Raw genomic sequence first — 26,737 nt, forward strand, 5'->3', positions numbered from 1 at the left:
GGGACTCCAAATCCCATTAAGTTGGCATGTACCAAGGCCATCTTACTAGTTAAAGTGATCAGTTTAAGTTCATAACTGATCCTAATGATAGGATTAAGTGTCAAAGGGATCACATGACCAGTGTCTGCTAGTAATAATTTTTTTTTTTTGACAGGCAGAGTGGACAGTGAGACAGAGAGACAGAGAGAAAGGTCTTCCTTTTGCCGTTGGTTCACCCTCCAATGGCCGCCGCGGTTGGCGTGCTGCGGCCGGCGCACCACGCTGATCGTATGGCAGGAGCCAGGTGCTTCTCCTGGTCTCCCATGGGGTGCAGGGCCCAAGCATTTGGGCCATCCTCCACTGCACTCCCGGGCCACAGCAGAGAGCTGGCCTGGAAGAGGGGCAACCGGGACAGGATCGGTGCCCCGACCGGGACTAGAACCCGGTGTGCCGGCGCCGCAAGGCGGAGGATTAGCCTAGTGAGCCACGGCGCCGGCTTCTGCTAGTAATAATTGATAGGATTATAAAGGAGAGAAGATCCAACATGGGAAGCGAGATACACAGTAGTCTCCTAGAATGACAAAAGCCCTAAACAGCACTCTGGCCTCAGAATAAGCCCTTAAGACATACATCTGGCTAAAAAGCCCATGAGAGTATCTCAGGCATGGAAAGGCAAGACACTGTGGCAAAAAAAATGACCTAAATGAAAGATCTTTGAGTGAGATCCCGGTGGAAAGATGGGGCCATCAAAAAGGAGGTACCTTTCTCTGAAGGAAGGAGAGAACTTCCACTTTGATTATGGCCTTGTCTAAATAAGGTCAGAGTTTGTGAACTCAAGAGGCTTCCATAGCCTTGGCAGCTCATGACAAGGGACTCGGGTGATCACTGACGTCATAAATAAGAGTGTCAGTTGTTAAATCAACAATGGGAATCACTGTGCACTTGCTCCCCATGTAGGACCTCTGTCCTCAATATGTTGTACTATGCAAATTAATGGTAAAACTAGTCTTCAAACAGTACTTTATACTTTGTGTGTCTGTGTGGGTGCAAACTGTTGAAATCTTTACTCAGTATAGAGTTGATCTTCTGTATATAAATTTAATTGAAAATGAATCTTAATGAAGAATAGGATGGGAGAGGGAGTAGGACGTGGGATGGTTTGCAGGTGGGAGGGTGGTTATGGGGGGAAGAACCGCTGTAATCCAGAAGTTGTACTTTTGAAATTTATTAAATAAGTTTTCTATTAAAAATAATTTTAAGCCAGCACCGCGGCTCACTAGGCTAATCCTCCGCCTTGCGGCGCCGGCACACTGGGTTCTAGTCCCGGTCGGGGCGCTGGATTCTATCCCGGCTGCTCCTCTTCCAGGCCAGATCTCTGCTGTGGCCAGGGAGTGCAGTGGAGGATGGCCCAAGTGCTTGGGCCCTGCACCCCATCGGAGACCAGGAGAAGCACCTGGCTCCTGCCATCGGATCAGCGCGGCACGCCGGCCACAGTGTGCCGGCCGCGGCAGCCATTGGAGGGTGAACCAACAGCAAAAGGAAGACCTTTCTCTCTGTCTCTCTGTCTCACTGTCCACTCTGCCTGTCAAAAAAAAATTTTTTTTTTAAAAAAACCAGTGACATTCTTTAACAGAATTAGAAAGAACAATCCTAAAACTCACACGGAACCACAAAAGACCCAGAATAGCCAAAGCAATTTTGAGCAGAAAATAAGTAAATAAAATAAAAGCGGAAGGTATCACAATACCTGATTTCAAAGTGTACTACAAAGCTATAGTACCTAAAACAGCACGATACTAGTGCAACCACTATGGAAAACAGTATGGAGATTTCTTAAAAATCTAGAAATGGAATGTCTTGTGATACAGCAATCCCACTACCAGGTATATACCCCAGAAGACCTGAGCTCATTGTATCAACAAGATACCTGTTCTGCCATGTTTATAGCAGCATTGTTCACAGTAGCCAAAATATCAACAAAGGTGTCCATCATCAGATGAATAGATAAAGGAAATGTAGTACATACATACAGTGAAGTACCATCCAGCTATATATCACAAGACGAAATCCTGTCATTTACAGCAAAATGCCTGAAACTGGAGAATGTCATGTTGAGTGAAATAAGCCAGACATAGAAAAACAAATACCACATAATCTCCTTCATATGCGGGAGCTAAAAGAAAAAGGAAAATGCAATCTGAATACAGAGTGTTGATTCCTGGAGTCTGGCAGGATTGGGAAGGATAAAGTTTGAATAGAAAAAGTAGGGTAACTGGTTGTGGGTCATTAATTGTGAAAAAGATATTAACATGAGATGTTAATAATAGGGGAAGTGGGGGACCTGGCACTATGGCACAGCTGGTTAAGCTGCCACCTGTGCTCTGGAAAGCAGAAGAAGATGGGCCAAGTGCTTGCACCCAGTGAGAGACCCAGATGAAGCTCCTGGCTTCAACCTGGCCTTGTCCTGGCCCTTGTGGCTGTTTGTGGAGTCAACCAGCTGATGGAAGACACACACTCTCTCTCTCTCCCTCACTCTCCCTCTCTCTCTCTCCCTCTTTCTCCCTCTCTCTCCCTCTCTCCTTCTCTCTCTCTCTCTCTCCCTCTCTCTATCTCCCTCTCCCTCTCTCTCCCTGTAACTCTTGGTTTCAAATAAATAAAGAAATCTTTTTTAAAAGTTAAGAGAAGTGGTATGAGGAGTATATGAGAACTCTTATTTAAGAGTTTTATGTAACAATTTTTGTTTTATAAATTTCAAAACAGTTAAGGCAGCTTAAAATGATTAAGTTGTACTTCATGTAAGTGTAAAGTCTCATAATAATCATGATAATGTCCTTGTTAATTAAAATTAAAAACACATCCAAAATTTTTAAAAAATGCTCATTAGAGGGTCTCAACTTTTAAAAGAAGAGTGAATGCAAATATAAATGCAAATTAAATGACACAGCAGTTTGTCATTTCAATTTATGTCGATTAACTGTCTGGAAAGAAACTACTCTTCCTTGCCCAGATGTCATCAGATTTCAAAACTGCTGCCTACATTTTGCCACTTTGCTTTATTGCTGTCAGACTCAATGTGGATTTAAGAGAATGACTTATTCTGTGTTGCCACAAATTGACAGCGTGGTTGAGAGTTGACTACTTCGTGATGATTCTGGCAATGAAATTTTTGCTTTAGCTGGTAGCTTCCCATCCCTATTTAAGTATGGAAAATTGTTGCCGTATTTTAGGATATTTTAGGAAGAAATTATCTGAAGATTGAGCCTGGCCTGGCCTCAGTAAAATGTGACAATGTACCATACCTAATCTAAACCTTCCAGTGAGTGTTTTGAACTGGTGGCTGTGGTATCTCTTGTTCTTGCAAGCTTCTACTCCAGGGTGGTTGTAATAATTCTGAAAAATATCTAGTGTCAAGCAGGAGGCGTGGTGAGTGAGTGAGCCCCAGGAGGAGCAGCGTCCCTCTCATTTTTGGGGGGATAAAAGGCACATCGGAAAGCTCATGGAAAATTCAGATTTTCCATGAACATGGTAAAACCCTCTTGCACATGGGGCGTTGATTGAGCTCTCTGCATGATTGGGAGCTCTCTGCACAGAAACTTCTTTAATCAAAATCATCATTTTGAAAGCATGGAGCACTGATCATTCCTTGTAAGTTGGTTTTGATTAAATGTAATATGCACAAAATAGAGAAATAAATGTTATTTTCCTTCTACTTACATGATGCTAATTTTTGAGTTCTTTCTAAATTTATTCTTACTGGAAAACACTGACTTAAATTCCTGTAGTTTAGTCTTTTAAATATAAACTCGTAGGATCTTTGAGTTTTATTGTCGAATTCCTTTTAAGAGAAAGGACCTCTTTTACTGGGTTAAACGTAGGAGCTCACTAAGGTTTTTTTTTGTTTGTTTTTGTGCAGACAGATATTTAATATGTAGTTGGTTAAACAGCCCCATTCCCTGGAGTCCATCTTGTATGGAGCCCCCTGTGTCCATCTTGTCTTGGACTTACATCCACTCAGCTGCGGCAGTGGATAGTGATCAATGCTCCATGCTCCATGTGTGACTCTTGAGGTGTAGTTCTATCTTGCACTTCCAGAAAAAAATGAATTGTCTTTAGTGCAGTTTTGTTACTGTTAGGAGTGATATCACCTCCTCCTTGATTTTGTTTTTATTAAATTTGTGTGGTTCGTAACTCCAGTCTTGTCTTTGTCTAGCACACTCTTTTACAGAGATCACCTTTCTACAGAAAACATTCCTCATCTTTTTGGACATTAGGTGTGTCCTGAAAGTGTGTGACCTCACCTATCTGGCGCTAAGTGGAAGAGCCGGTGCTCAGACTCTGACTCTTTTTCAGTTCCACCGACCATTCAGCACGGGCAGCAGATACTCAGTACGATTGAAGGCGTCCCAGTGACTCTGCCATGCAAAGCAAGTGGGATTCCCAAGCCATCCATCGTCTGGTCCAAGGTAAGCACTATACCCAGTCCTGTCCCCCACAGAACCGAGAACGGTGTGTACTTGGGAAGTATTCCTCGGAGACTTGCCCAGGAGCATGGGCCTGGCTCAGCGGGCTGCTTCTGCAGCTGGGCTGATAAGCTTCACCAAGCCAGGGACTAGGCACCAGCCTCAGCAGGGCCCCCTGCGCCTCTTGGCCACCTTCAAACAGGCTGAGTAGCCTCCAGGGACCTGGGACAAAGACCTAAGTGCAGGAAGTACCCTGGCTTAGTCCATGGTGCTCTAGAGCTGTGCTGAGATGGAGAGAGCCTGGGGCTGTGACAGGAGGCGGAGAAGGCTCTCTAGGACACGCAGCGTGCTGAGCAAAGTTCCGGAAGCACAGCGCCGTCTGTGCTGTAGAGGTGTTCGCCATAGCATCGCCAGTGCCATTCCAGCGTACGGCAGGTGGTTACACCAAAGACTGTCGAGGCCCCTGGGAGTGACGTAGCGACATGGGCGTCCCTTTCTGTAAGGTGCTGCGGTAGAATGACCACCCATTGCAAGACACAGCCACAGCCTCATTCCTTCCCTCTGTGTCCATCTTGTTGTCTGCCTTTTACCTGTATTCTTGCGATGAGAAAAGACTGTTTCCTGAGGAAATCCTTTCCATTTTTGAACCACCACAAAGGTGTTACACTTTCTGTAAATTGACTTGAATATGTCAGATACAGAGCCAGGTAAAATGATGATACTAACGATATGTACCATTTGACAATGAGCTCTACAACTGAAAATCCCTGAAATATGGGTAAGTTGGTGTGGACTTCTGTATAACATTTTTGTGTTTTGAACAGAGTGCAATGGCGAAGCTGATTCCCAAACTTTACAATATCTTTCTCTGAGTAGAAGTTTAACACATTAAAAAAAAAAAAGAAGGAAAGAAGGAAGGAAGGAAAGAAGGAAAGAAAGAAGGAAGGAAAGAAGGAAAGAAGGAAGGAAGGAAAGAAGGAAGGAAGAAAGGAAGAAAGAAAGAAAAGAAAGAAAGAAAGAAAAAGAAAGAAAGGAAGAAAGAAAGGAAAGAAAGGAAAGAAAGGAAGGAAGGAAGGAAAGAAGGAAGGAAGAAAGAAGGAAGGAAGAAAGAAGGAAAGAAGGAAAGAAAGAAGGAAGTCTTTCCAGGCTGGCTATTGTGCAGCAGCCAAACACAGAGGTTAAGAATATGGTCCCCAGGGGCCAGTGCAGTGGTACAGTAGCTTAATCTTCTGCCTGTGGCACCGGCGTCCCACGTGGGCGCAGGTTCTAGTCCCAGCTGCTCCTCTTTCGATCCAGCTCTCTGCTGTGGCCTGGGAAAGCAGTAGAAGATGGCCCAAGTCCTTGGGCCCCTGTACCTGCGTGGGAGACCCGAAAGAAGCTCCTGGCTCCTGGCTTTGGATTGGCGCAGCTCTGGCTGTAGCAGCCATTTGGGGAGTGAACCAATGGAAGGAAGACCTTTCTCTCTGTCTCTCCCTCTCACTGTCTGTAACTCTACCTTTCAAATAAATAAATAAAATCTTTAAAAAAAAAATTCAAAAGAATGTGGTCTCCAGAGCCTGACTCCAGGGTTCCAGGAGCAGCTCCAGCGCTGACCAGCTCTGTGATTTGGAGGGATTTGCCGTACTCCCCTGTCCCCGTGTTCTAACACGCTGGGCTGTGAAGTGGGGCTCTGTTGCTCCCTACTTCCAGATCGTTGTGAGGAGCGGGTGCTTGGCCTGGTGGTTTGGATACCACATCCCACATCAGAACATTGGATTTAATTCCCGGCTCCAGCTCTTGACTCCACCTCCCTGCCAGTGCAGACCCTGGGAGGGAGTGGAGATGACTCAAGTGATTGGGTTCCTGCCCCCAGCAGGAGAGCCTGCATCGAGTCCCTGGCTCCTGGCTTCATCCTGGGTCCAGACTTACTGCTGCAGGCGTCTGGGGAGTAAAACAGCAGCTATGAGAGCTCTGTCTGTCTCTCAAAGAAAAGATGGTGGTTAATGTTAAAAGTCATGGTAAATTCCTGTGAAGTGCTCAGATGTACATGGCACAGCGTACTCACTCACTGTCCCGTCCATTACTGTTTAAGTAGCTTTGCAATGAAAGGCACATGGTTTGTTGCAGAGAAATAACACTTTTTGCACTTTTATTTGTCTGATTTTTGTTATAAGTAACTTTCTTCCGTTTACCATTTTTTAAAAAATCTAGTCTTTTTCTCCTTGGAAATCTTTTTTATTTCTCTTCCTCATCCAGATATGAAGTCACCCATTTATTTCCTTAAACAAACGTTTAAAAACCTCTTTGTTTTTCATTGTGTTTTGCAGAAGGGAGAGGTGATTTCCAGCAGCAGTGCTAGGTTTTCGACAGGGGCAGACGGAAGTATGTATGTGGTGTCCCCCGGGGGCGACGAGAGTGGGGAGTATGTGTGCACAGCCACCAATGCAGCCGGCTACGCCAAAAGGAAGGTGCAGCTGACCGTGTACGGTGAGAGCTGGTGGGGGACCATTTTTCTTTGGCACATCTTTCTGTGCCAAAATTCACAGTTCTTTCCCAAATGCCAACAACATATAGCTATACCCCTCAAGTGAATTGTTCCCACAAGTTTGTAGTTTTAACAAAACTACATCTTCATTGCCAACCAAAGTCTGCTCTGCTGAGATTCTGTTTTTCAGGGAAGTAATTGCATGGTCGTTTGGAAAATTTTTATGGTGTTTTCCCAAGAAGCATGCTTATTACACCCAACCGTCCTTAGCAACACCAGTTAGTTAGAATTCCCAGCACAGCCAAACCTCAGCTATGTCTTGGGTAGTGCTTTGCCTGGAGGGCCGGCTTGGACAGATGGCAGACTCCAAGAGGATGTGTCCGCCGACCTCCTCCCTGCGTTCTGAAAAGATGTGCTGACAAGGAAGCTTCTCACCCTTTCCCTTTCTGCTCTCATAATCAACATATTCATGGAAAACCTTAGATACACGCTGAGACTTGGGCATAAACAGCATCTTTTAATAAGTTACTGAAGACCATGGGAGTCCACATTTGAACGCAGATTTAAACTGTGCTTTGTTTCCAATGTCCAACATGTGTTTATTTTAGTGAGGCCCCGAGTGCTTGGGGACCAGCGAGGACTGTCCCCGGACAAGCCCGTGGAGATCTCCACCCTGGCAGGGGAGGAGGTGACACTTCCCTGTGAAGTGAAGAGCCTGCCCCCACCCACTGTCACCTGGGCCAAGGAGACCCAGCTCATCTCACCCTTCTCACCAAGGTAGGAGGCTTGAGTTGACCCGCAGTCATAGAAACACGTCTGCCTGTCACAGGTGGTCATGCCTGTTCAAGTTTCCAGATGTCCAGGCGAAAAACAACAACAACAAAAAAACCAAAAAGCAAAACTTAAGATAATTCACATGTACAACTGAGCCCCAGGAAATACATAGACCTTCTAAGTCATTCTTTAATGTCAAAAGCGCTAGACTCCACTTTGCTGTAGTTTCCCACTTCAACAGTGGAGCCGGTCTGTGGGTAAGTTCCTGTTAACCCCACGTGTGCAGCTTGTGTGGAATTCTCTTAACCCACAGCAGCAGTGAAGCCCCGTGGAGGCTCTGTGTTCAGGTCTGGCTTTCACTAGATAGATGGTTAGGGACGTCACCTTGACTCACCCTTACCCAGTGAGACAGTGCATCTGGGAGTCTCGGAGCACTTCCAGGGCCTTTTCTGGAACCCAGATGTGAGCTCAGATTATCTCCAGCTCCGTTTTAGATGGATTTCTCCTCCCATCTTCTTGCCTGTGTGGAATTATAGAAGATAATGTACATTTCACAGCCTCAAGCTCTAGGTCTCAATTACTGTGTCAGCTCAACATCGTTCCATTAGTCTCTGGTAGAATGAGAATTACAGCTATCGTCTGTTAGACTCATTGATGTGTGATTATGAAGACAGAAACTCATGCTGGCATAGTTTCCCTACCACTGTGAGGAAAAAAATAAACAAGAATGACTTTGTACAGCTTGATGATCTCTTTGAAAAAAAGGTGTTTCTTGAATCTTTTTTAATAAAAAAATCCAGTATTATGGATAAAGTTGAAGTTCTGTTGCTCCCTTCCCTAGATAGAATTAGTTTCCTCTTTCCCCAGGACAAACATTACCACAAACTTAGTGTCCATCCTCGACATACTTCCTTAACATAGGGAATACTGCTTTTCTTGTTCTCAATTTTGCTTGGTGGTCTGGTTTCAGTTTGCCCTTGTAACGTATTTTTTATTTTACTTGCTCTCCTGCCTCAGCATGTATCCACTGTTAAACAGGCAGAGTCAGTTCATTTTCTTCAGCTGCTGTATGCTTATCCTGTATTTTATTTATCCAGTCCCCTGTTTGTGGATATTCTGGTTAGTTTTTCTTTCTAATTGTTTTTTGTTTAGGTTTAGCAAGCACAGCTTTTTAAACTAGTATCTTTTTTATTATCTCTCTGTTTATTTATCGGTTCCTGTTGGCCAGTTTCTGGTCAGTACGTTCGTGTTCCAGATGAGTAGACCCTCTACACAGCTCTCCACGAGGGCACTGCTGGCTCCCCTTCGGCGTGCCTGTGTGCACTTGCTGCTCCGCACAGCAGTGATGGACTGACGTGGCTGTGCCAGTTGGCGGGTGTGAAGTGGTCCCTGTGTTTTAATTTTCCTGTGACAGGCTCAGATGAGCAGAGAGCACTTGGGCATGTTTCTTGGCCATTGTCTCATCTGCGAGCTGCCAAAGTGTGTGTGCAGTTTTCTGGTGACTTGTCCGTCTTGTTGAATGTAGAAATTTGGTCTTTGTTCTTGGTAACGGGGAGTGTGTGGGTGTGAGTGGGGAGAAATCTTATTTCAGTCTGTTGCTCTGGTTTTAAGTTTGTTTATGTACAGTGGTTGTGCAGAAGTTCTAAATTTTTAAGAACTTCACTGTATTAATCAGTTCTTTTTCAGATTTGTACTTTTTGTGTGTTCTTTATGAAGATTATAAATTTTTGAAATTATATAAATTTTTGAAATTCTTCAGTGTTTTATTCAAAAATTTTAAGCTTTTTTTTTTTTTTTACATTTTGGACGTTAATCCACCTGAATTCTTATTTTGTATGTAATATAATATTAGGTAGTGCTCTAATTTTGTTTATTCTTTTCATTTGGAAACCCCGCTGCCTGAATCATATTGAATAGTTACTCCATTCCTTCCATTTTGCAATATCTCCTCTGATGGTGCATATTACGTGTTGACTTCTTGTACACACTTAGATCTTTTGGGAGATTCTTTCCTTAACTACTTAACTATTTGTGTGTCTCTGAGCCAATAGTACACTTTGTTTGCTTTAGCTTTTTAAGAAATTTTAATGTTAGGTCTGTCTGTCCTCTATACTCCCTTAAAAGTATCTGAACAAAATTTAATGTAAAAACTTTTTCTATTTGGTTCATCCAACTGCACAAATATATGTCCAACATATATTTGAGAATGTGAGTACTTTCTTATGCCTTTATTTCCATACACTGGTTTATGAAGCCTGTAGGAAAAATACTCAGTGCCAAGGTAACATACGAGATGGGGTTCAGAAATAAAATTTTGATCAACATATTCATTAACTAATACAAAATTCTGCAGTTAATTTTAAATTTATATATTTGAGAGTGGATACTGTATAATTAATGCTATAGAAAGGTTGATTCATTTGGTCAAAAATATAAATACAAAGTTTACTAAAATAATATTTTGGTTGGTGTAGCTGTAACTTAGGTGTTCCATTATTTGGTCATTTCAGATCATTAGGTTGGACCGAAGGATAAAAGAAACTAATTTTGTGTTTGTAAGAATATCGTAAAATAATTATGAGAATTCCTGACTTTATGGTGTATGGATATGCATTACAGATGGGAGAAGGGCTTCCGAAACTTCGCAGAGTAGAAATTTCAGCCTGGAGGCATAGCTGTGCAGGGAGCATCTGACCTCTTGCGTGCTTTCACCTGCTGTGTGTTTTCTGTTTAGACACACGTTCCTCCCCTCTGGGTCCATGAAGATCATCGAGAGCCGCATTTCAGACTCTGGGCTGTATCTCTGTGTTGCCACAAACATTGCGGGGAACGTGACTCAGTCTGTGAAGTTAAATGTCCATGGTGAGTTTCGAGATCATCGTATGTGCTGATAGGCCACTGGGACACCTCGTAATCCTAGCTTCTGCAATAGCGAACCTCCACACTGTACACTGGGTGACCCAAAGAGGCTGAAAGCCTGAGACTTGGGACTTTCTGACATGTGCTCTGACCGGTGCATCTTCTCTCTCCAAATCACTTTTTTTGCCTTTTTCAAAGGGACTGTATTAAATTTTTGTATGTCACTGCTTCTAGTTGAAAATAGGACTCTCATTGCTATATAGAAGGAAAGATGTATAGGCTGTAGGATGTACTTTGATTCTCAAGAAAGAACCTATACTGGTATTTAAATGGTCATTTTTAATATGTAAGAACTTGAAAAAGTTTGTAGAAAATGAAATTAAAATGGAAATTAGAAAATTAATTATTTTGGTGCATAAAAATTTATCCTCACACAACGCGGAAAATGGAATTAAAATAATTAAAAAATTATTTTTGTGCAAAAAATTAATTCTGTTTCCTCACACACAATAAACATATACACCTAGTATGTGTTACTTTCACACATCTACTCACAAATGACTTCCAGATCACCTTTGCTGTTATGTAAGTGTGTAAATAAAAGTTATCTTAAGGGCTGGCACTGTGGCTCACTTGGTTGATCCTCCGCCTGCGGCGCCAGCATCCCATGTGAGTACTGGGTTCTGGTCCTGGTTGCTGCTCTTCAAGTCCAGCTCTCTGCTGTGGCCAGGGAAGGCAGTGGAGGATGGCCCAAGTGCTTGGGCCCCTGCACCCTCATGGGAGACTGGGGGAGAGGCACCTGGCTCCTGGCTTTGGATCGGCGTAGCTCTGGCCATGGCGGCGATTTGGGGGCTGAACCAATGGAGGAAAGACCTTTCTCCCTGTCTCTCTCTCACTGTCTAACTCTGTCAAATAAATAAATAAATAAATATTACATAAAAGTTACCTTAGTTGAAATAATGGGAAGCAGTTTTGGACAGATTGTATTCTGAATGCACTGGATGAGTCCCAGCAGCAGTTGCTGTAGTTAGATGAGTCTTGTCAATGTTGGCTTAGTGAAGAGCAACTCCGTTTGCATCCAAGGCTTCCAGGTGAGTAGGCTTCAGCAGCATCAGCTTGTATTCCAGAGAAACCACACTGGTGTTTGTGGTGATGGGGCCACTTGTCTGCTTCCGCTGGTGTTGGGCAGGCAGAGGCACCTGCTGGGGCTCCAGCAGCCTCAGCAGCTTTGGCTGCATCGGGGTCACACTTGGAGAGGTTCTCAGATGTTGTTGTCTTCATGTAGCTGATTTTTTCATAAGTTCTATTTATCCATTTGAAAGGCAGAGTTAGAGAGGAAGACAGAGAGAGAGAGAAATCTCCCGTCTGCTGGTTCCCTCTCCAAATGGCCACAAAGCCCAGAGCCACGCCAGGCCGAAGCCAGGAGCCAGGAGCTTCTTCTGGGTCTTCCATGTGAGTGCAGGGGCCCAAGGACTCGGGCCATCCTCTGCTGCTATCCCAAATGCATTAGCAAGGAGCTGGACCGGAAGTGGAGCAGCCAGGACTCAAACTGGTGCCCAAAGGATTGCTGGCGTTGCAGGTGGCAGCTTCGTGCACCACGCCACAGCTGATTCCTTTTCTTTCCATCGTCTTAGTCACTAAAGCTTTCCAGTAGTCATAAGTGCTTTTAATAATTTTGACTGCAAAGTCCTTATCTTTAAATTCTGCAATGAAAGCAAGTTCATTTTCTCTTTTTCTATCAGGAAACTTGAACCCTCTAAAGCAGTCCCCAGGAGCTTCTAAGTCGCTGGGTTTCAGTTTTTTGATATCATTAATGTCATTATAATTGGCCTCATCAGGATTGTGCACATTAAAGGCCCTGACCGTCCAGTCAGTTTCCACTTCATCAGTCACAATATGCCCATTGCACACTTTCACTCTTGCACACACCTTTCTTGGAGTTTCACACTCATCAGTTCAGTCCTTGTCTTAAGAACAGCCAGTGTATTTGCCATTGTGACGGGGGCCTTCCCAAGTCTGAGGGATGGGCCATAGTTCCTTGTAAGGGAACAAGTTGGTGGTGTGATGGAGTTTTTTCTTCACATTCTGTTTCATTGGATTTAAAGGGCCCTTTATAGCAATCTCCCTTTTTGCATTAGGCCAGCATTGTACTTCGCATCCTTGTTTGCACCAATTGCAACATCATGAATGGAGGAGTATGTCGCCCTTTGTCAGTTTTGAGGAAGATGCCATCCTCATGGGTAGAGGGCCCAGCCAGTGGCTCCCCGCTGAAGACACTCCGTGCTGGAGATGGGGCCGTGGCTGCTGCCACACAGCCAGCAGCCTGCACTCAGCGGTAGCTGGCAGGAGAGGCACACGTGTCGTTGTTGCACAACACACAGTTGCTTTCTGAAGTGCTCTCATATTCAAATAGCTCTGCGACTGTAAAAGTCCTGCTTCCTGGATTCATTGCCCTCTTGACCACTCTAATTAGTCTGCTGCATCCTGCAGTTTGACAGGACCAAATGGTCGCGCAAGGTTTGGAGACCAGATGGGAGTCCTGTTTACAGCTCTAGGGCATTCACTTATCACCTAACCTCTCGGACCTTTGGTTTTCTTTCCTAAAATAATGATCTTTGGGGCAAACCTGCTGCTCATGATACCAGCATCCCATAATAGAAGACAGGTTCCAGTCCTGGCTGTTCCAGTTCTTATCCAGCTCCCTGCTAATGTGCCTGGGAAGGCAGCAGAAGAGGCCTAGGTCCTTGGACCCAGGCCCCTGTGGGAGACCCAGATGGAGTTCCTGGCTCCTGGCTTCAGATCTGGCTGTTGTGGCCATCTGGGGGACGGAAGATCTTGATCTCTCTCTTGCTTTGCCTTTCAAATTAATTAATTAAAAAAAAAAAACACCTGTGGCTCAAAGTGACTGCACAATACACAGGGCATTGGTGTGGAAAGCAGGAATCCTTTGCAATTGTTGACATAAATTCCTTCACTTGGATTTCTGAAGGGAGGCAGACAAAGGGAAGTGACAGAGGCCAAGCCCCTCCTCTGAAATCCACAGACACCTTAGGGGGGGCTTCCTAACGCCCCTGCGCAGAGGACAAACGGAGCGCGGGACAGGTGTGCCTTCTGTTTCACTCTTAGGTTAGCAAAAGTGTCTGGATTGCCTCTTATAGGAGATTTTTTTTTTTTTTTTTTGGACAGGCAGAGTGGACAGTAGAGGGAGACAGAGAGAAAGGTCTTCCTTTTTGCTGTTGGTTCACCCTCCAATGGCCGCCGCGGTAGGCGCGCTGCGGCCGGGGCACCGCGCCGTTCCGATGGCAGGAGCCAGGTGCTTCTCCTGGTCTCCCGTGGGGTGCAGGGCCCAAGCACTTGGGCCATCCTCCACTGCACTCCCTGGCCACAGCAGAGAGCTGGCCTGGAAGAGGGGCAACCGGGACAGGATCGGTGCCCTGACCAGGACTAGAACCTGGTGTGCCGGCGCCGCAAGGCGGAGGATTAGCCTGTTAAGCCATGGCGCCGGCCATTATAGGAGGTTTTGAAACCTTAAATTATATTTTTCAAATACTTGCTATTGCTCAGGTTTGGAAGGCCGTTTTGTATTTGTTATGTCCTGTCATTCATGTAATGGAGTGGGATTTTGCTGCATTGAGAGGGGAACAGGCCTCAGGACACCTGTGGCCACCCCTGTACCCCACAGCTGGTGAGCAGTCTGACCCTGGTTCCAGATCTCCAGCTTGAGATTGTTCTACTTTTCCATGATGCTTCACGGTAAGGAGCTTCCATTTAAACTTTTCTTTGGTTGAATCATTAATTTCCATTGTTATTTCCAGTGCCTCCAAAGATACAGCGTGGCCCAAAACATGTGAAAGTCCGGGTCGGGCAGACAGTGGATGTTCCCTGCAATGCCCAAGGGACGCCTCGCCCTGTCCTGACCTGGGTGAAGGGCGGACGGACCCTGCCGCTCGATGGGGTACAGCGCCTGAGCCATCCCGACGGGACTCTGAGCCTGCAGCAAGCCGCGCTCTCAGACGCTGGCCTTTATACATGTGTCGCCACGAACATAGCAGGCAGTGACGAAGCGGAGATAACGCTACATGTCCAAGGTGCTGTATGACGTGGAACGCTCGCGGTGGGGGCAGGGAGTAGGGAAAGCGCCAGGGTCTGTATGAGCGAGGAAGACCTCTCTGATGATCTTTTGTGACTCTAACTAAAAGGAGACCATTCATGAAGAAACGTTACTGTTCTCCCACGCAGCCTGCGTCAATTCTTGCATATCTACAGACGTTGCTGTGGGAGATGCAGGCAATGGAAAGCACTGTGGATAGTCCCCTGTGCACCGCTTCTGGTTGAGGGAAGCGGGGGGCTGAGGGCATTGGAGTAGGACTTCATTCTCAGTGACAGGTCCTCGTCTTACAGTCTGTCCCTTGGAGGTCAAGGTGCACTGCCCCCCTCTGGCTCTGGCCGTGTTTTGAGGTGTGAACGATCAGTGTCTATTCTCTCGAGCAGCACATGCTTCTCCAGTTCCTGCCAGGAGTCTGGCGTGTTCTAGGCAGGTGAGAAAGTCATGACAAAGCCAAGCCCTACTTCTGGGCTGTTCTGGCCAAGAATCCATCATGTTCAGTCATGTTTCAGGGTAATAGGCATAACTGCTGATCGATGCAGGTGGTTGCTGATGCCTCAGCAGCATCTGAAGTTGCCCAAGAAAAGCCACTGATACTACACTTGTTTTTCTCACAGAACCACCCACAGTGGAGGAGGTAGACTCTCCATTTAACACTCCATTCCAGGAAAGAGTGGCCAAGCAACGCATTGCGTTTCCATGCCCTGTAAGAGGTGTGTACTACCCAGAGTTATAGGCATTGCCATAATATCATTCCACTGTATTGAACCTGAATCGTCATTATCATCATTACTATGAAATTCCACTGTCAGTCTGTCCTTGTTCTAACATGTGAGTTTGGTAAAAGCTGACCTCTCTTTCACAAACAGCTTTTTGAACAGGCGTTTTTCCCTCCTAAGAATTGTATTTTATGGAGATTTTCCCTTCTTTCACATGTGGCCGATCAAATCTGTTTTCCTTGTGTGTATTTCATTCTTTTTCAGTATGATTTTCCTCTTAAATGTGACACTGCAGCTATTCAGAATACTCGAGATTTATCTCTGTTAGCCAGAAGTATAAGTTATTAGTGTCCTTTCCTTCTGAACATTTCTGTTCTTAAAAACCCCTTCTCCTGTGTCTGCTTTCAGCTGGTAATCCCAGGACCAGTTGGCAGCTTGTTTGCAAGCCCTTCCTCTCCCTGAATTTCTGGCTCTGTGCCACCACGTTGCCTGGCCACAGGTTGCTGCTGTCCCCTCAGATGAGAAAGAGGCGTGTCCCTCTTACCCTTGCTGTGGGTGCTGACTCCGTGGTTCAGGACTCCCTCTGCTGTGGTTCTGCAGTGACTCCCACTGCACGGTGGCAGTCTGGCACAGCCGAAGCGTGGCCCTCCTCAAGGGCTGCCGTGGCCTGCTCCTGAGTGCTCCCACGTGTGCCTGTGCTCAAGGCCAACTCCGTCTCTCTAGCAAGCTTTTCCATCTTTCTGAATGGTGGCTGTCACCAGTGATTACTCCACTTTCTGCCCATATTAAACAGTAACTTAGCGAGCTTTTGTGTCTCAGGAGGCAGTGAGGGTCTGGCAGGAAAGCTGCTTAAGAAGAGTAAGGATCTTGGGTGCTCAGCACCACACACCCGCCTGCAGCACACACACTGCTCCCTGTTCTCACGGGATCCCCACCACACACCCGCCTGCAGCACCCGCTGCTCCCTGTTCTCACGGGATCCCCACCACACACCCGCCTGCAGCACACACACTGCTCCCTGTTCTCACGGGATCCCCATCACTCAGCTGCCTGCAGCACACACACTGCTCCCTGTTCTCACGGGATCCCCACCACACACCCGCCTGCAGCACACACACTGCTCCCTGTTCTCACGGGATCCCCACCACTCACCTGCCTGCAGCACCCGCTGCTCCCTGTTCTCATGGGATCCCCACCACATACCGGCCTGCAGCACACACACTGCTCCCTGTTCTCACGGGATCCCCACCACTCACCTGCCTGCAGCACCGGCTGCTCCCTGTTCTCACAGGATCCCCACCACTCACCTGCCTGCAGCACCCGCTGCTCCCTGTTCTCACGGGATCCCCACCACACACCTGCCTGCAGCACCCATGCTCCCTGTTCTCACGGGATCCCCACCACTCACCTGCCTGCAGCACCGGCTGCTCCCTGTTCTCACGGGATCCCCACCACTCACCTGCCTGCAGCACCCGCTGCTCCCTGTTCTCACGGGATCCCCACCACTCACCTGCCTGCAGCACACACACTGCTCCCTGTTCTCACGGGATCCCCACCACTCACCCGCCTGCAGCACCCGCTGCTCCCTGTTCTCACGGGATCCCCACCACTCACCTGCCTGCAGCACACACACTGCTCCCTGTTCTCACGGGATCCCCACCACTCACCTGCCTGCAGCACCCGCTGCTCCCTGTTCTCCACCGGATCCCTGATGTCCTCTCTACTCTGAAAAAGCCTCTCTGCCTCATTCATTTTCACCTGGGAGTTCATTTAAAGTACCTGGATGCCTTTTCATTATGTGTTGCTATGAATTATGTCTTGATCGTGGTAGCTTTACCATTTGTAGATTGAAGATAACGCAGCTTGTTTCTTTTGTTTGTTCATTTTTGTTGTCACTTATTAACTCAACAAAGTGTGGTAGACATTCATGAAAGCATGAGTAGAATGTAAGTAGTAATTGTGACTCCTGCCTTGACAGCCTGACCAGACAACTGGCGTCCCTCTGTTTTATTTTCCCTGCCTTATCAGTCGATGTTTGACTACGAGCACAGTAAATAGGCCAATCTTTGCTTTCCTTTATCCTAAAGGTTTAACTTTCCTAGCCTTTATAAGTCTGTACCTCAACTTGAGTCTAGTGCAGTGGAATTCTGTGTATTCCTGCCATTCTTCTGTCCTTACCCATCTTTCCACATTTTTATCATGTAACACAGGATCATTAACAGTCTTTTGTAATATTAATTTTATTTCATGTGCTTATTTTTTATCTTCATAGGGATTAAGTAGATTTTTAATTTAGAGGAGTGCCTGGCACACTGATTGCTGAAGAGTGCACTTATTCCTAGTAGAGTTGTTCTTCGTCTCGTTCTGATACTCATTTTGGCTCTGCTGCTCACTCTACAGTGGTTCTGTCATTTTGATTTATCAGCACCTTACTTCCATTCACTCTCTTTGTCATAAATAAATCCTGGAGAGCAATTCTGCTCACTGCTTCCTCAACTGTGTTTTCTCAAGAGTTGAGCTACTATCCTTGATTTAACTGAGTGAGATTTCCAGAAGATGTGTGGATAGAAGTTCCTTATCTTTACCATATCAGGCCTTTGAAAAAGTGAATTAGAAAGCATCTTTTCTATGCATCAGTGTACACTCTGGCTAGGCAGTCTTGTTCCTGTGGGAGTACCTTAGTTTTGTCTTTACTCCTAAACCTCACTGTATTTTATCAATTGAATTAATGCATTTTTTTTTTCCTAATTGTCACTGGGAACTCACCAAGAAAATGCTGTTTACTGTCATCGTCATTGTGGGTATTCTAATGAAAACAGCTCCAATAAACTTCACACCAGGGACTTTGGGTCTCACAGTTGTCAGGAATTAGAGGCATTACTTCGCATTGCGTCTTCAAATTGTCGTGTCAGAAAAGTACATAGTACCTGTTGGTGCACATTATAATCGTAACAAAAATTTTAATTCTCCTTGATACATTTTATATTTAATAATGATTTCTGATTTTTTTTGGTAAAATAGCATGAGGCTTTAATTTCTCATTTAGGTACTCCCAAGCCCACTGTCAAATGGCTACACAATGGTAGAGAGCTGACCGGCAGAGAGCCTGGTATCTCTGTCCTGGAAGGCGGCAGGTTGTTGGTCATTGCTTCCGTTGCACCGTCTGATAGTGGGGACTACATCTGTGTGGCAGTCAATGAAGCCGGCACCGCAGAGAGGAAATACAACCTCAAAGTCCATGGTAAGTCCCAATGAAGATGCCAAGACCATCTAAGGGGATATGTAAGTTTTCTAGTTATTAAATATTTAAATTATTTCTTCAATGTGGTATTCATGTAATATTAATGTGAATAAATGTGTTATCAAACAGAAACTGGTATTCTGATTGTTTATTTGATTTAAAAGTTCATGTTACTTTTCATTGTAACTTCACATTATTTGAAACCCAGTGGTAGCAAAGGTACATAGTAAAAGCCTCCTGACCTGAGCTGGGCCATCTATTGGTCCTCTCTAGAGGAAGGGGAAGTGCCACTTTGTGGGTGTACGTGTGTGTGTGTGTGTGTTTAGATAAGTTACAATAAAATATGGATGTATAATACTTATTTTCTTTTCACTTACATAGAATAGAAAGTTATACTCATTAGTCTGCATTTCATCTGCTTCACAAAATGGCTTATCTTGGGAATTATTCAGTATTCCTAACTATCTATAGTATGCCACTGTGTAGCTATACAATGATTTATTTAACCTTGCTTTATTAATGATAAGTGTTGAGATTATTACCAGGTGTTTGCTATTATGTAGAACCCTTAAGTAAAAATCTTGTACATATGCCATTTTGCATTAGTAAGATGCCATATGCATTTGAAAATTTGGTGAATATTGGCTTTCATAGAAATTTAAGGCTCCTGGCTGGCACTGCAGCTCAATAGGCTAATCCTCCGCTTGCGGCACCGGCACACCGGGTTCTAGTCCCAGTCGGGGCACTGGATTCTGTCCCGGTTGCTCCTCTTCCAGGCCAGCTCTCTGCTATGGCCCGGGAGTGCAGTGGAGGGTGGCCCAAGTCTTTGGGCCCTGCACCCGCATGGGAGACCAGGAGAAGCACCTGACTCCTGGCTTTGGATCAGCGCAGTGCGCCGGCCACATCGCGCTGGCCACGGCGGCCATTGGAAGGTGAACCAACGGCAAAAGGAAGACCTTTCTCTCTGTCTCTCTCTCTCACTATCTAACTCTGCCTGTCAAAAAAAAATTAAAGAAAAAAAAGGAATTTAAGGCTCCTGTGACTTAAATTGAGACCTCTTGGTACCAACCTTGTGGTGCAGTGGGTTAAACCGCCACCTGCAACACCGCATCCCATAATGGAGAGCTGGCTCGAGTCCTAGCTGCTGTGCTTCTGATCCAGCTCCATGCTGATGCATTCAGGGAGCCAGCAGAGGGTGACCTGAACACTTGGGCCTCTGCCATGCGCAGGAGAGATTCACATGGAGTTCTGGACTCCTGGCTTTAGCCAAGATCAGCCCCAGCTTTTGGTAACCATTTGTGGAGTGAACCAGCAGGTAGAAGATCTTTTTCTCTGTTTCTTCCTCTCTCTGTGTCACTCTGTTTTGCAAATAAATAAATAAGGCCTTTTAAAAAAAAAATTAATACCCCCTACAACAGGTTGTGTTTTGAGTGGTATGTAAAATACATAGGTTCTATGTTAAATTTTTCCTGAATTCTGCCATGGAATTTAAAACCCTGAAATAATAATAGTAAGAATTTTTGGATATAAATATGTTGGTTAAGGCTTCTACAATAAGTATATGCTTAAATATGACTAGCTGTTCTGGCCAGTAAATCTCAGAATCTGCTTTCTAAAGTCCTTTGTAAAGAAACTTTAGGGTAATACTTATGATGACTGCCTGGCTGTGACTTCTGTCTCTGCAGTTCCTCCTGTAATTAAAGATAAAGAGCAAGTGACGAATGTGTCCGTGTTGGTAAACCAGCTGGCCAGTCTCTCCTGCGACGTAGAAGGGACGCCACCTCCCGTCATCATGTGGTACAAAGATGACGTGCTGGTAATGTGGCACTCCTTGCTTCTGCACTGAGAGGAACTTGTTCAGATGTTCATTTTTCACGATTAGTGATGCAGACATTTTAGTTCAGTGTTTAATTACGTGTTCGTATCGGTTTGGAGGTAACACTGACCTCTCGGGCCCCTGCAGGTGCCTGAGAGCAGCACTGTTGAGTCCGTGAGCAACGGGAGGATCCTGAAGCTCTCCTCGGCCACGCTGCAGGACTCGGGACGATACTCCTGCAGAGCAGTGAATGTCGCGGGCACTTCTCAGAAGGACTTTAATATCCATGTGCTCGGTAAGGAAGATGGGCTTTGAAAAAACCGTACTTCAGATGCGTTTCTTACACAGTATACAGAGAGGTAACTGAAAAAGCAAAACATTAAATCGATAGAAGAAACACCATCTGTTCCACTCTGTATTTTTGTCTTTAATAGAGGTTATTCAGAACCTGATGCAGAAAGTTTGAATGTGTTTATTGCTTGTAATACAGAGAAGTCCTGGAGTTGTAGACCCAAAAGTCTCCAATAAAATAAAGTAGTACCATCTTCTGTAAAACAGGAAATTACTAATGTCAAATTCTCCAGTTAGGTAGGCAGGAAGTTCCCTAGCAAGTAGCCACCCAGGGTGTCGTGCAGTACAACTCACTTGTGGCTGTGTTTAGCCCATTCTTCACTCAGCAGCCAGTGTGGTCTTAACACACACAGCTGACCACACATGCCCCTCCCCTCTTGAAACCTCTAGTGTCTGCTCATTTTCCTGAAGGGTGAAGGACAAGGCTGAGATGTGAGGCAGGTGTACAGGAGCTGTGTGATGTGTTCCGTAATCCCAAAATAAAAGCTCACATACCCTGTCATGTGACAGCTTGTACAGCTTGAGTGGGCTTTAGCACCATTCTTTTAAGAGATAAAAGCAGTGCATTTCAAGCAGCATGACAGCATGATGCGAGAACTTGAACTTTATGAGAGTTGATGATGTCATTCATTATCTCTGATGTATAACAGTAGTATATTTAGTTATATAAAGGTACTTCAAAAAGTTCATGGAACTGGCGCCACAGCTCACTAGGCTAATCCTCCGCCTGCGGCACCAGCACCCTGGGTTCTAGTCCCGGTTGGGGCGCCAGTTCTGTCCCAGTTGCTCCTCTTCCAGTCCAGCTCTCTGCTGTGGCCCGGGAAGGCAATGGAGGATGGCCCAAGTGTTTGGGCCCTGCACCCGCATGGGAGACCAGGAGGAAGCACCTGACTCCTGGCTTTGGATCGGCGCAGTGCGCTGGCCGTAGTGGCCATTTGGGAGGTGAACCAACGGAAGGAAGATCTTTCTCTCTGTCTCGTTCTCTCTCACTATCTAACTCTGCCTGTCAAAAAAAAAAAAAAAAAAAGTTCATGGAGAGGTGGGTGTTTAGCCTAGCAGGTAAGATACCTGCATCCCACATTGGATACCTGACTTCATGTCCAACTCTAGCAGACTTTGGGAGTAGTTGGCTTCCTGTCACCCACGTGGGAGGCCTGGGTTGAGTTCCTGGCTCATGGTTCTGACAAGCTCAGTCAGGCATTTGGGGAGTGAAACAGCAGATGTGAGCAATCCCAAGCCCTCCTGCTTGCTTTCTCTCTTTCTTTCTCTCCTTACCTCTCAAAAAATTCAAAAATTAAATCAGAAAACATTTTCAGGTTCATGAAACACCTTGTGCATATGAGTTGAATATATGCTTCCAAGTGAATCCTATATTAAGATAACAGATCTTTCATGAATGTTTCTGTATTTAATATTTGGGCACACAGATTTTGTCCTATTTTATTTTTAACATTAACGATTTGTTGAAACATTATAGAAATCAATGGTTACCTGCTTCCCTGCTCCCAACCCTGTTTGTTAAGTCATACATTCTCATGGTAAAATGTCTTTGTTCAAGTTCCGCCCAGCGTGATAGGAGCCCGCTCCCCAGATGAAGTCTCAGTGGTCCTCAGCCGCAGCACCACCCTCGAGTGCCGGGTCACAGGCACCCCCTTCCCCGACATTCACTGGCTCAAAGACGGCAAGTGAGTACCTTTGCTGTGTCTGTTGCTCAGTTCGTGGATTTGAGTGGAGTCTGGGAGCAGGTTAAGCCAAGGCCTAAGTAGCCAGGAGTCAGGAGGGTTACAGTGCATCAGAATAGGCACTTGCATCCAGACTGTACAAATCAATAAGGAAGATAACCAACAATGAAATGTAATGTGATGAAAAATGTTCAGAGAAGCAAGAGATTTTATATTATAGTTAGGCAATTAACATACTAAAAAAATTCACCCTCAATGACTTGATGAATGTAAATAAATACAGTTTTGATTTTCACTGGTCATGCAGACAAAAAAGTAAAGCATTGAAATCTCAAATGTTAGCTGGAGTATGGGGGGGTCAGTTCTCAGATGAGGAGGCTGTAAACTCGTACCCTGAAGACTATTGATTGGCATCTATGAAAATGTCTTTCATGTGCTGGTTCTGGGCCAGGGTGACACCAGGAATCAGGAGCTTCATCTGGGTCTCCCATGTGGGTGATAGGGGCCCAGCTACTTGGGCTGTCTTCTGCTGCTTTCCCAGCTGCATTAGCAGGGAGCTGGATCAGAAATTGGGCAGCCAGGACACAAACTGGCACCCATATGGGATGCTGAAGCCATGGACAGCAGCGTCACCCATTTTGCCACAATGCTGCCCCCCTGAGAATACTTTTTAAAATAGTATTACTTAGCCCGAGTTTTCTAGAGTGTCATACTAAACTATACTTAGTAATAAAAACAAATATAAAGAGTAAGAGTGGATGAGTGAAAAAAATGACACTACTGATTATAAATATTAGACAAGTTAAGTTGGAAATAGGGAAGCTTTTCATCTGAAAATGATGATTATCTAATTTCTATTAATAAAGCAGTTTAGTGATTTCATTCTTCTGAATAGGAGTGCTAATTGTATCACTGTACATTTTTAATCAACTTTGATTCTATTTTGAACTTGTTATCACTAAGTGATTTTTGTTGTGGTGAATGAGTGAGGAAACATGGGCAAATAAAAATGAACTTATGGGAGCCTGCGCTGTGTCATAGCAGGTAAAGCCGCTGCCTGCAGTGCCGCACCCCATATGGGCGCTGGTTTAGTCCCAGCTGCTCCACTTCCAATCCAGCTCCCTGCTAATGCACCTGGGAAAGCAGTTCTGCCTGCAGTGCTGGCATGGCATGTGGGCATCTGTTTGAGCCCTGGCTGCTCCACTTCTGATCCAGCTCCCTGCTGGTGTGCCTGGGAAGGCAGTGGAGGATGGCCCAAGTATTTTGGGCCACTGTACCCACTTAGGAGACCTGGAGGAAGCTCTTGGCTCCTGGCTTTGGATTGGCTCAGCTCTGGCCATTGCAGCCATTTGGGGAGTGAGCTCAGTGGATGGAACTTTTCTCTCTCTCTCTGTCTCTTTCTCACCCTCTCTCTCTGTAAGTCTGCCTTTAAAATAAAATAAATAAATCCTTAATAAAAAAAATTTATGGAATAAATTTTTATTTTTTCTAGGCCTTTGTTGTTGAGCGATCCCAATATTGAACTTCTAGACAGAGGACAAATTCTGCATCTAAAGAATGCGCGAAGAAGTGACAAGGGGCGCTACCAGTGTGCTGTGTCTAACGCAGCCGGCAAGCAAGCCAAGGACATAAAGCTGACTGTCTATCGTAAGTGTGATGTCCTTGTGCTGTCTGCCCCCGTCACCGTTGTTGATGGAAGATTGACAGGCTTTCCTCTCGTGTGCACTGCTCTGTTACTCAGTGCCATTCATTTGGAATGATGCTCGTGGAGAAGGAACCTGTCTGCATGCGTCTAAGGCTAGCGCCCTGCACCCTGCTCCAGGGTGTTTTATTTTCAAGTATGAATTTTTTCATACGCTCAGTGATTCTTGTACTCTTCACTTAATGGGTCCAGAGTTTCCTAACTTGTCAGCTTATACAGAAATTAAATGTGTATACCTTGAAGGAGTTAAAGCTTTATAAAGTGTACAGATGTCTGAAATAGAAGAAAACAGAAAATGCGTAAACAGTTGAACTGTACCACTTTGTACCATTGGGGTCTTTGTCCTGACATGTGATCATATTTTTTTAAAGATTTATTTATTTATTTATTTGAAAGGCAGAGTTACTGAGAGAAGGAGAGGCAAAGAAGCCGTTGGTTCACTCCTCAGATGGTCACAACAGCTAGAACTGTGTCAATCTGAAGCCAGGAGCTTCTTCCTGGTCTTCATGTGGATGCAGGGGCCCAAGCACTTGGGCCATCTTCCACTGTTTTCCCAGGCCATAGCAGAGAGCTGGATTGGAAATGGAGCAGCCGAAACTCGAACCGGCGGCCATATGGGATGCCAGCATTGCAGGCGGTGGTTTTTCCCGCTGTCCCACAGCACTGGACCCCCATGATCATATTTTAAATGCTTTATGTTTGTGCTGCTGTTTTTCCCAGCTGTGCCCCAACAGAGACATAGCCTTCATTTCTGTGCTGGTGGCCAAAGTCATTTTACTTTTGTATGAATGGAGCCATGGGTAGCACGTGACGATTATGTTGGAGGTACAGAGAGTACACAGTAGAACAGAGGAGGGCACAGTACTCCAGTGATGCCTCTCAGGGCTGTGCTCACTGCCTGTCTTCTCCTTTGCATAGTGGATGGCTCTGAAGGCAAGTGCAGGTACTTCAGAAGGACAGCTGCTCACCGGGTTCCCCACCACGGCAGCCACGCAGCCGCTTTCTGTCACATTCTGCTACTTCATTTCCTTCACAGCGCTCGTCACAAGTCGCCTGATTTTAAATTATTTATTTATTATACTTACTAGCTATTTCTCTCCAAGAAATCTAAACTTTAAAAAAAAATTATTTGAAAGAGTTAGAGAGAAAGAGATCTTCCATCTGCTGGCTCACTCCCCAAATGGCCGAAACAGCCAGCGCTTGACCTGACTGAAGCCAGGAGCCAGGAGCCAGGAGCTTCCTCTGGGTCTCTCACTTGGGTGGCAAGGGCCCGGACACTTGGGCCATCTTCCATTGCTTTCCTAGGCTATTATCAGGGAGCTGAGTCAGAAGTGGAGCAGTCAGGACATGATGCTGGCATTGCAGGCAGCTGCTTTACCCTCTTGCATCACAGTGCCGGCCCCACAATCTAAACTCTTTTTTTAATTTATTTACTTAATTGGATGTCGGAGTTAGAGGAAGAGACAGATCTTCTATCCACTGTTTCACTTCCCAGATGGTTACCACTGCCAGGGCTGGACCAGGCCAAAGTCAGGAGCCTGAAGTTTCATCTGGGTCTCTCATATGAGTTGCAGGGGCCCAGGCACTTGGAGCAGGCCACCAGCAGGAAACTGGATTGGAAGTGGAGCAGCTGGGACTCAAACCAGCACCCATATGAGCTGCCAGCATTGCAGGCAGTGCCTTCACCTGCTATGTCACAATGCCAGCCCCATGAATCCAAATTTCTTTCTTTTCTTTTCTTTTCTTTTTTTTTTTTTTTTTTTTTTTTTTTTTTTTGACAGGCAGAGTGGACAGTGAGAGACAGAGAGAAAGGTCTTCCTTTACCATTGGTTCACCCTCCAATGGCTGCTGTGGTCAGTGCACCGCCCTGCTCCGAAGCCAGGAGCCAGGTGTTTCTCCTGGTCTCCCATGCAGGTGCAGGGCCCGGGCACTTGGGCCATCCTCCACTGCACTCCCGGGCCACAGCAGAGAGCTGGCCTGGAAGAGGGGCAACTGGGACAGAATCTGGCACCCCGACTGGGACTAGAACCTGGGGTGCTGGCGCCACAGGCAGAGGATTAGCCTATTGAGCCGTGGCACAGGCACCAAATTTCTTAAGAGCAGATCTTTGTTGGGCATATTCCCTACTTTAATGTCTGTTGAACAGTAGCAGCTCCCAAGAAATGCTTGCTAAGTGAATGAAATATTTCCTGAAGGAATGGTCTAGTGCCACTCTCTGCAGTATCAGAAACACTAGTCCATGTGACTATAAACACTAGGAATGGTGCTAGTCCAAACAAGCGGATCCTCAGTATAAAATACATACCAGATATCAAAGACTTTGCATGGAAAATAATGTAAGGCAACTAATTAATAGTGCCCATTGGTAGACACAGAAGTTATTTTTCAAAGATATTTTGTCTAAGTGAATATATTATTAAAATTAATTTCCTGTTTTTAGTGTGACTAAAAGAAAATTTAAAGTTACCTACGTGGCTTGTGCTTTATTTATGTTGGAAAATACTGGTTGTTAAGTAATTATTAAGAACTTGGGTTTCTGAGACAGACTTTTTAACCCCAAGTGCTGCCACCTATGAGCTTTGTGA

The 26,737-nt window shown here is 45.4% G+C and overlaps 1 protein-coding gene and 1 pseudogene across 1 annotated transcript in view; one reads left to right on the plus strand and one right to left on the minus strand.

Moving 5' to 3' along the window:
* The window catches only part of HMCN1 (hemicentin 1), a 447,479-nt gene that overhangs the window by 230,985 nt on the left and 189,757 nt on the right, over positions 1-26,737 (plus strand). The window contains exons 23-33 of the mRNA XM_062211414.1: positions 4,330-4,442; positions 6,746-6,905; positions 7,512-7,680; positions 10,412-10,539; positions 14,352-14,624; positions 15,259-15,354; positions 18,407-18,601; positions 20,287-20,417; positions 20,565-20,712; positions 22,327-22,453; positions 23,943-24,097. Coding sequence (XP_062067398.1) covers positions 4,330-4,442; positions 6,746-6,905; positions 7,512-7,680; positions 10,412-10,539; positions 14,352-14,624; positions 15,259-15,354; positions 18,407-18,601; positions 20,287-20,417; positions 20,565-20,712; positions 22,327-22,453; positions 23,943-24,097 — 1,695 coding nt within the window. The remainder of the gene's footprint in view (positions 1-4,329; positions 4,443-6,745; positions 6,906-7,511; positions 7,681-10,411; positions 10,540-14,351; positions 14,625-15,258; positions 15,355-18,406; positions 18,602-20,286; positions 20,418-20,564; positions 20,713-22,326; positions 22,454-23,942; positions 24,098-26,737) is intronic.
* Positions 11,578-13,173, minus strand: LOC133773811 (inorganic pyrophosphatase-like; annotated as a pseudogene).

The sequence above is a fragment of the Lepus europaeus genome, chromosome 14, assembly GCF_033115175.1.
Source record: "Lepus europaeus isolate LE1 chromosome 14, mLepTim1.pri, whole genome shotgun sequence".
NCBI classification, from domain to species: domain Eukaryota; kingdom Metazoa; phylum Chordata; class Mammalia; order Lagomorpha; family Leporidae; genus Lepus; species Lepus europaeus.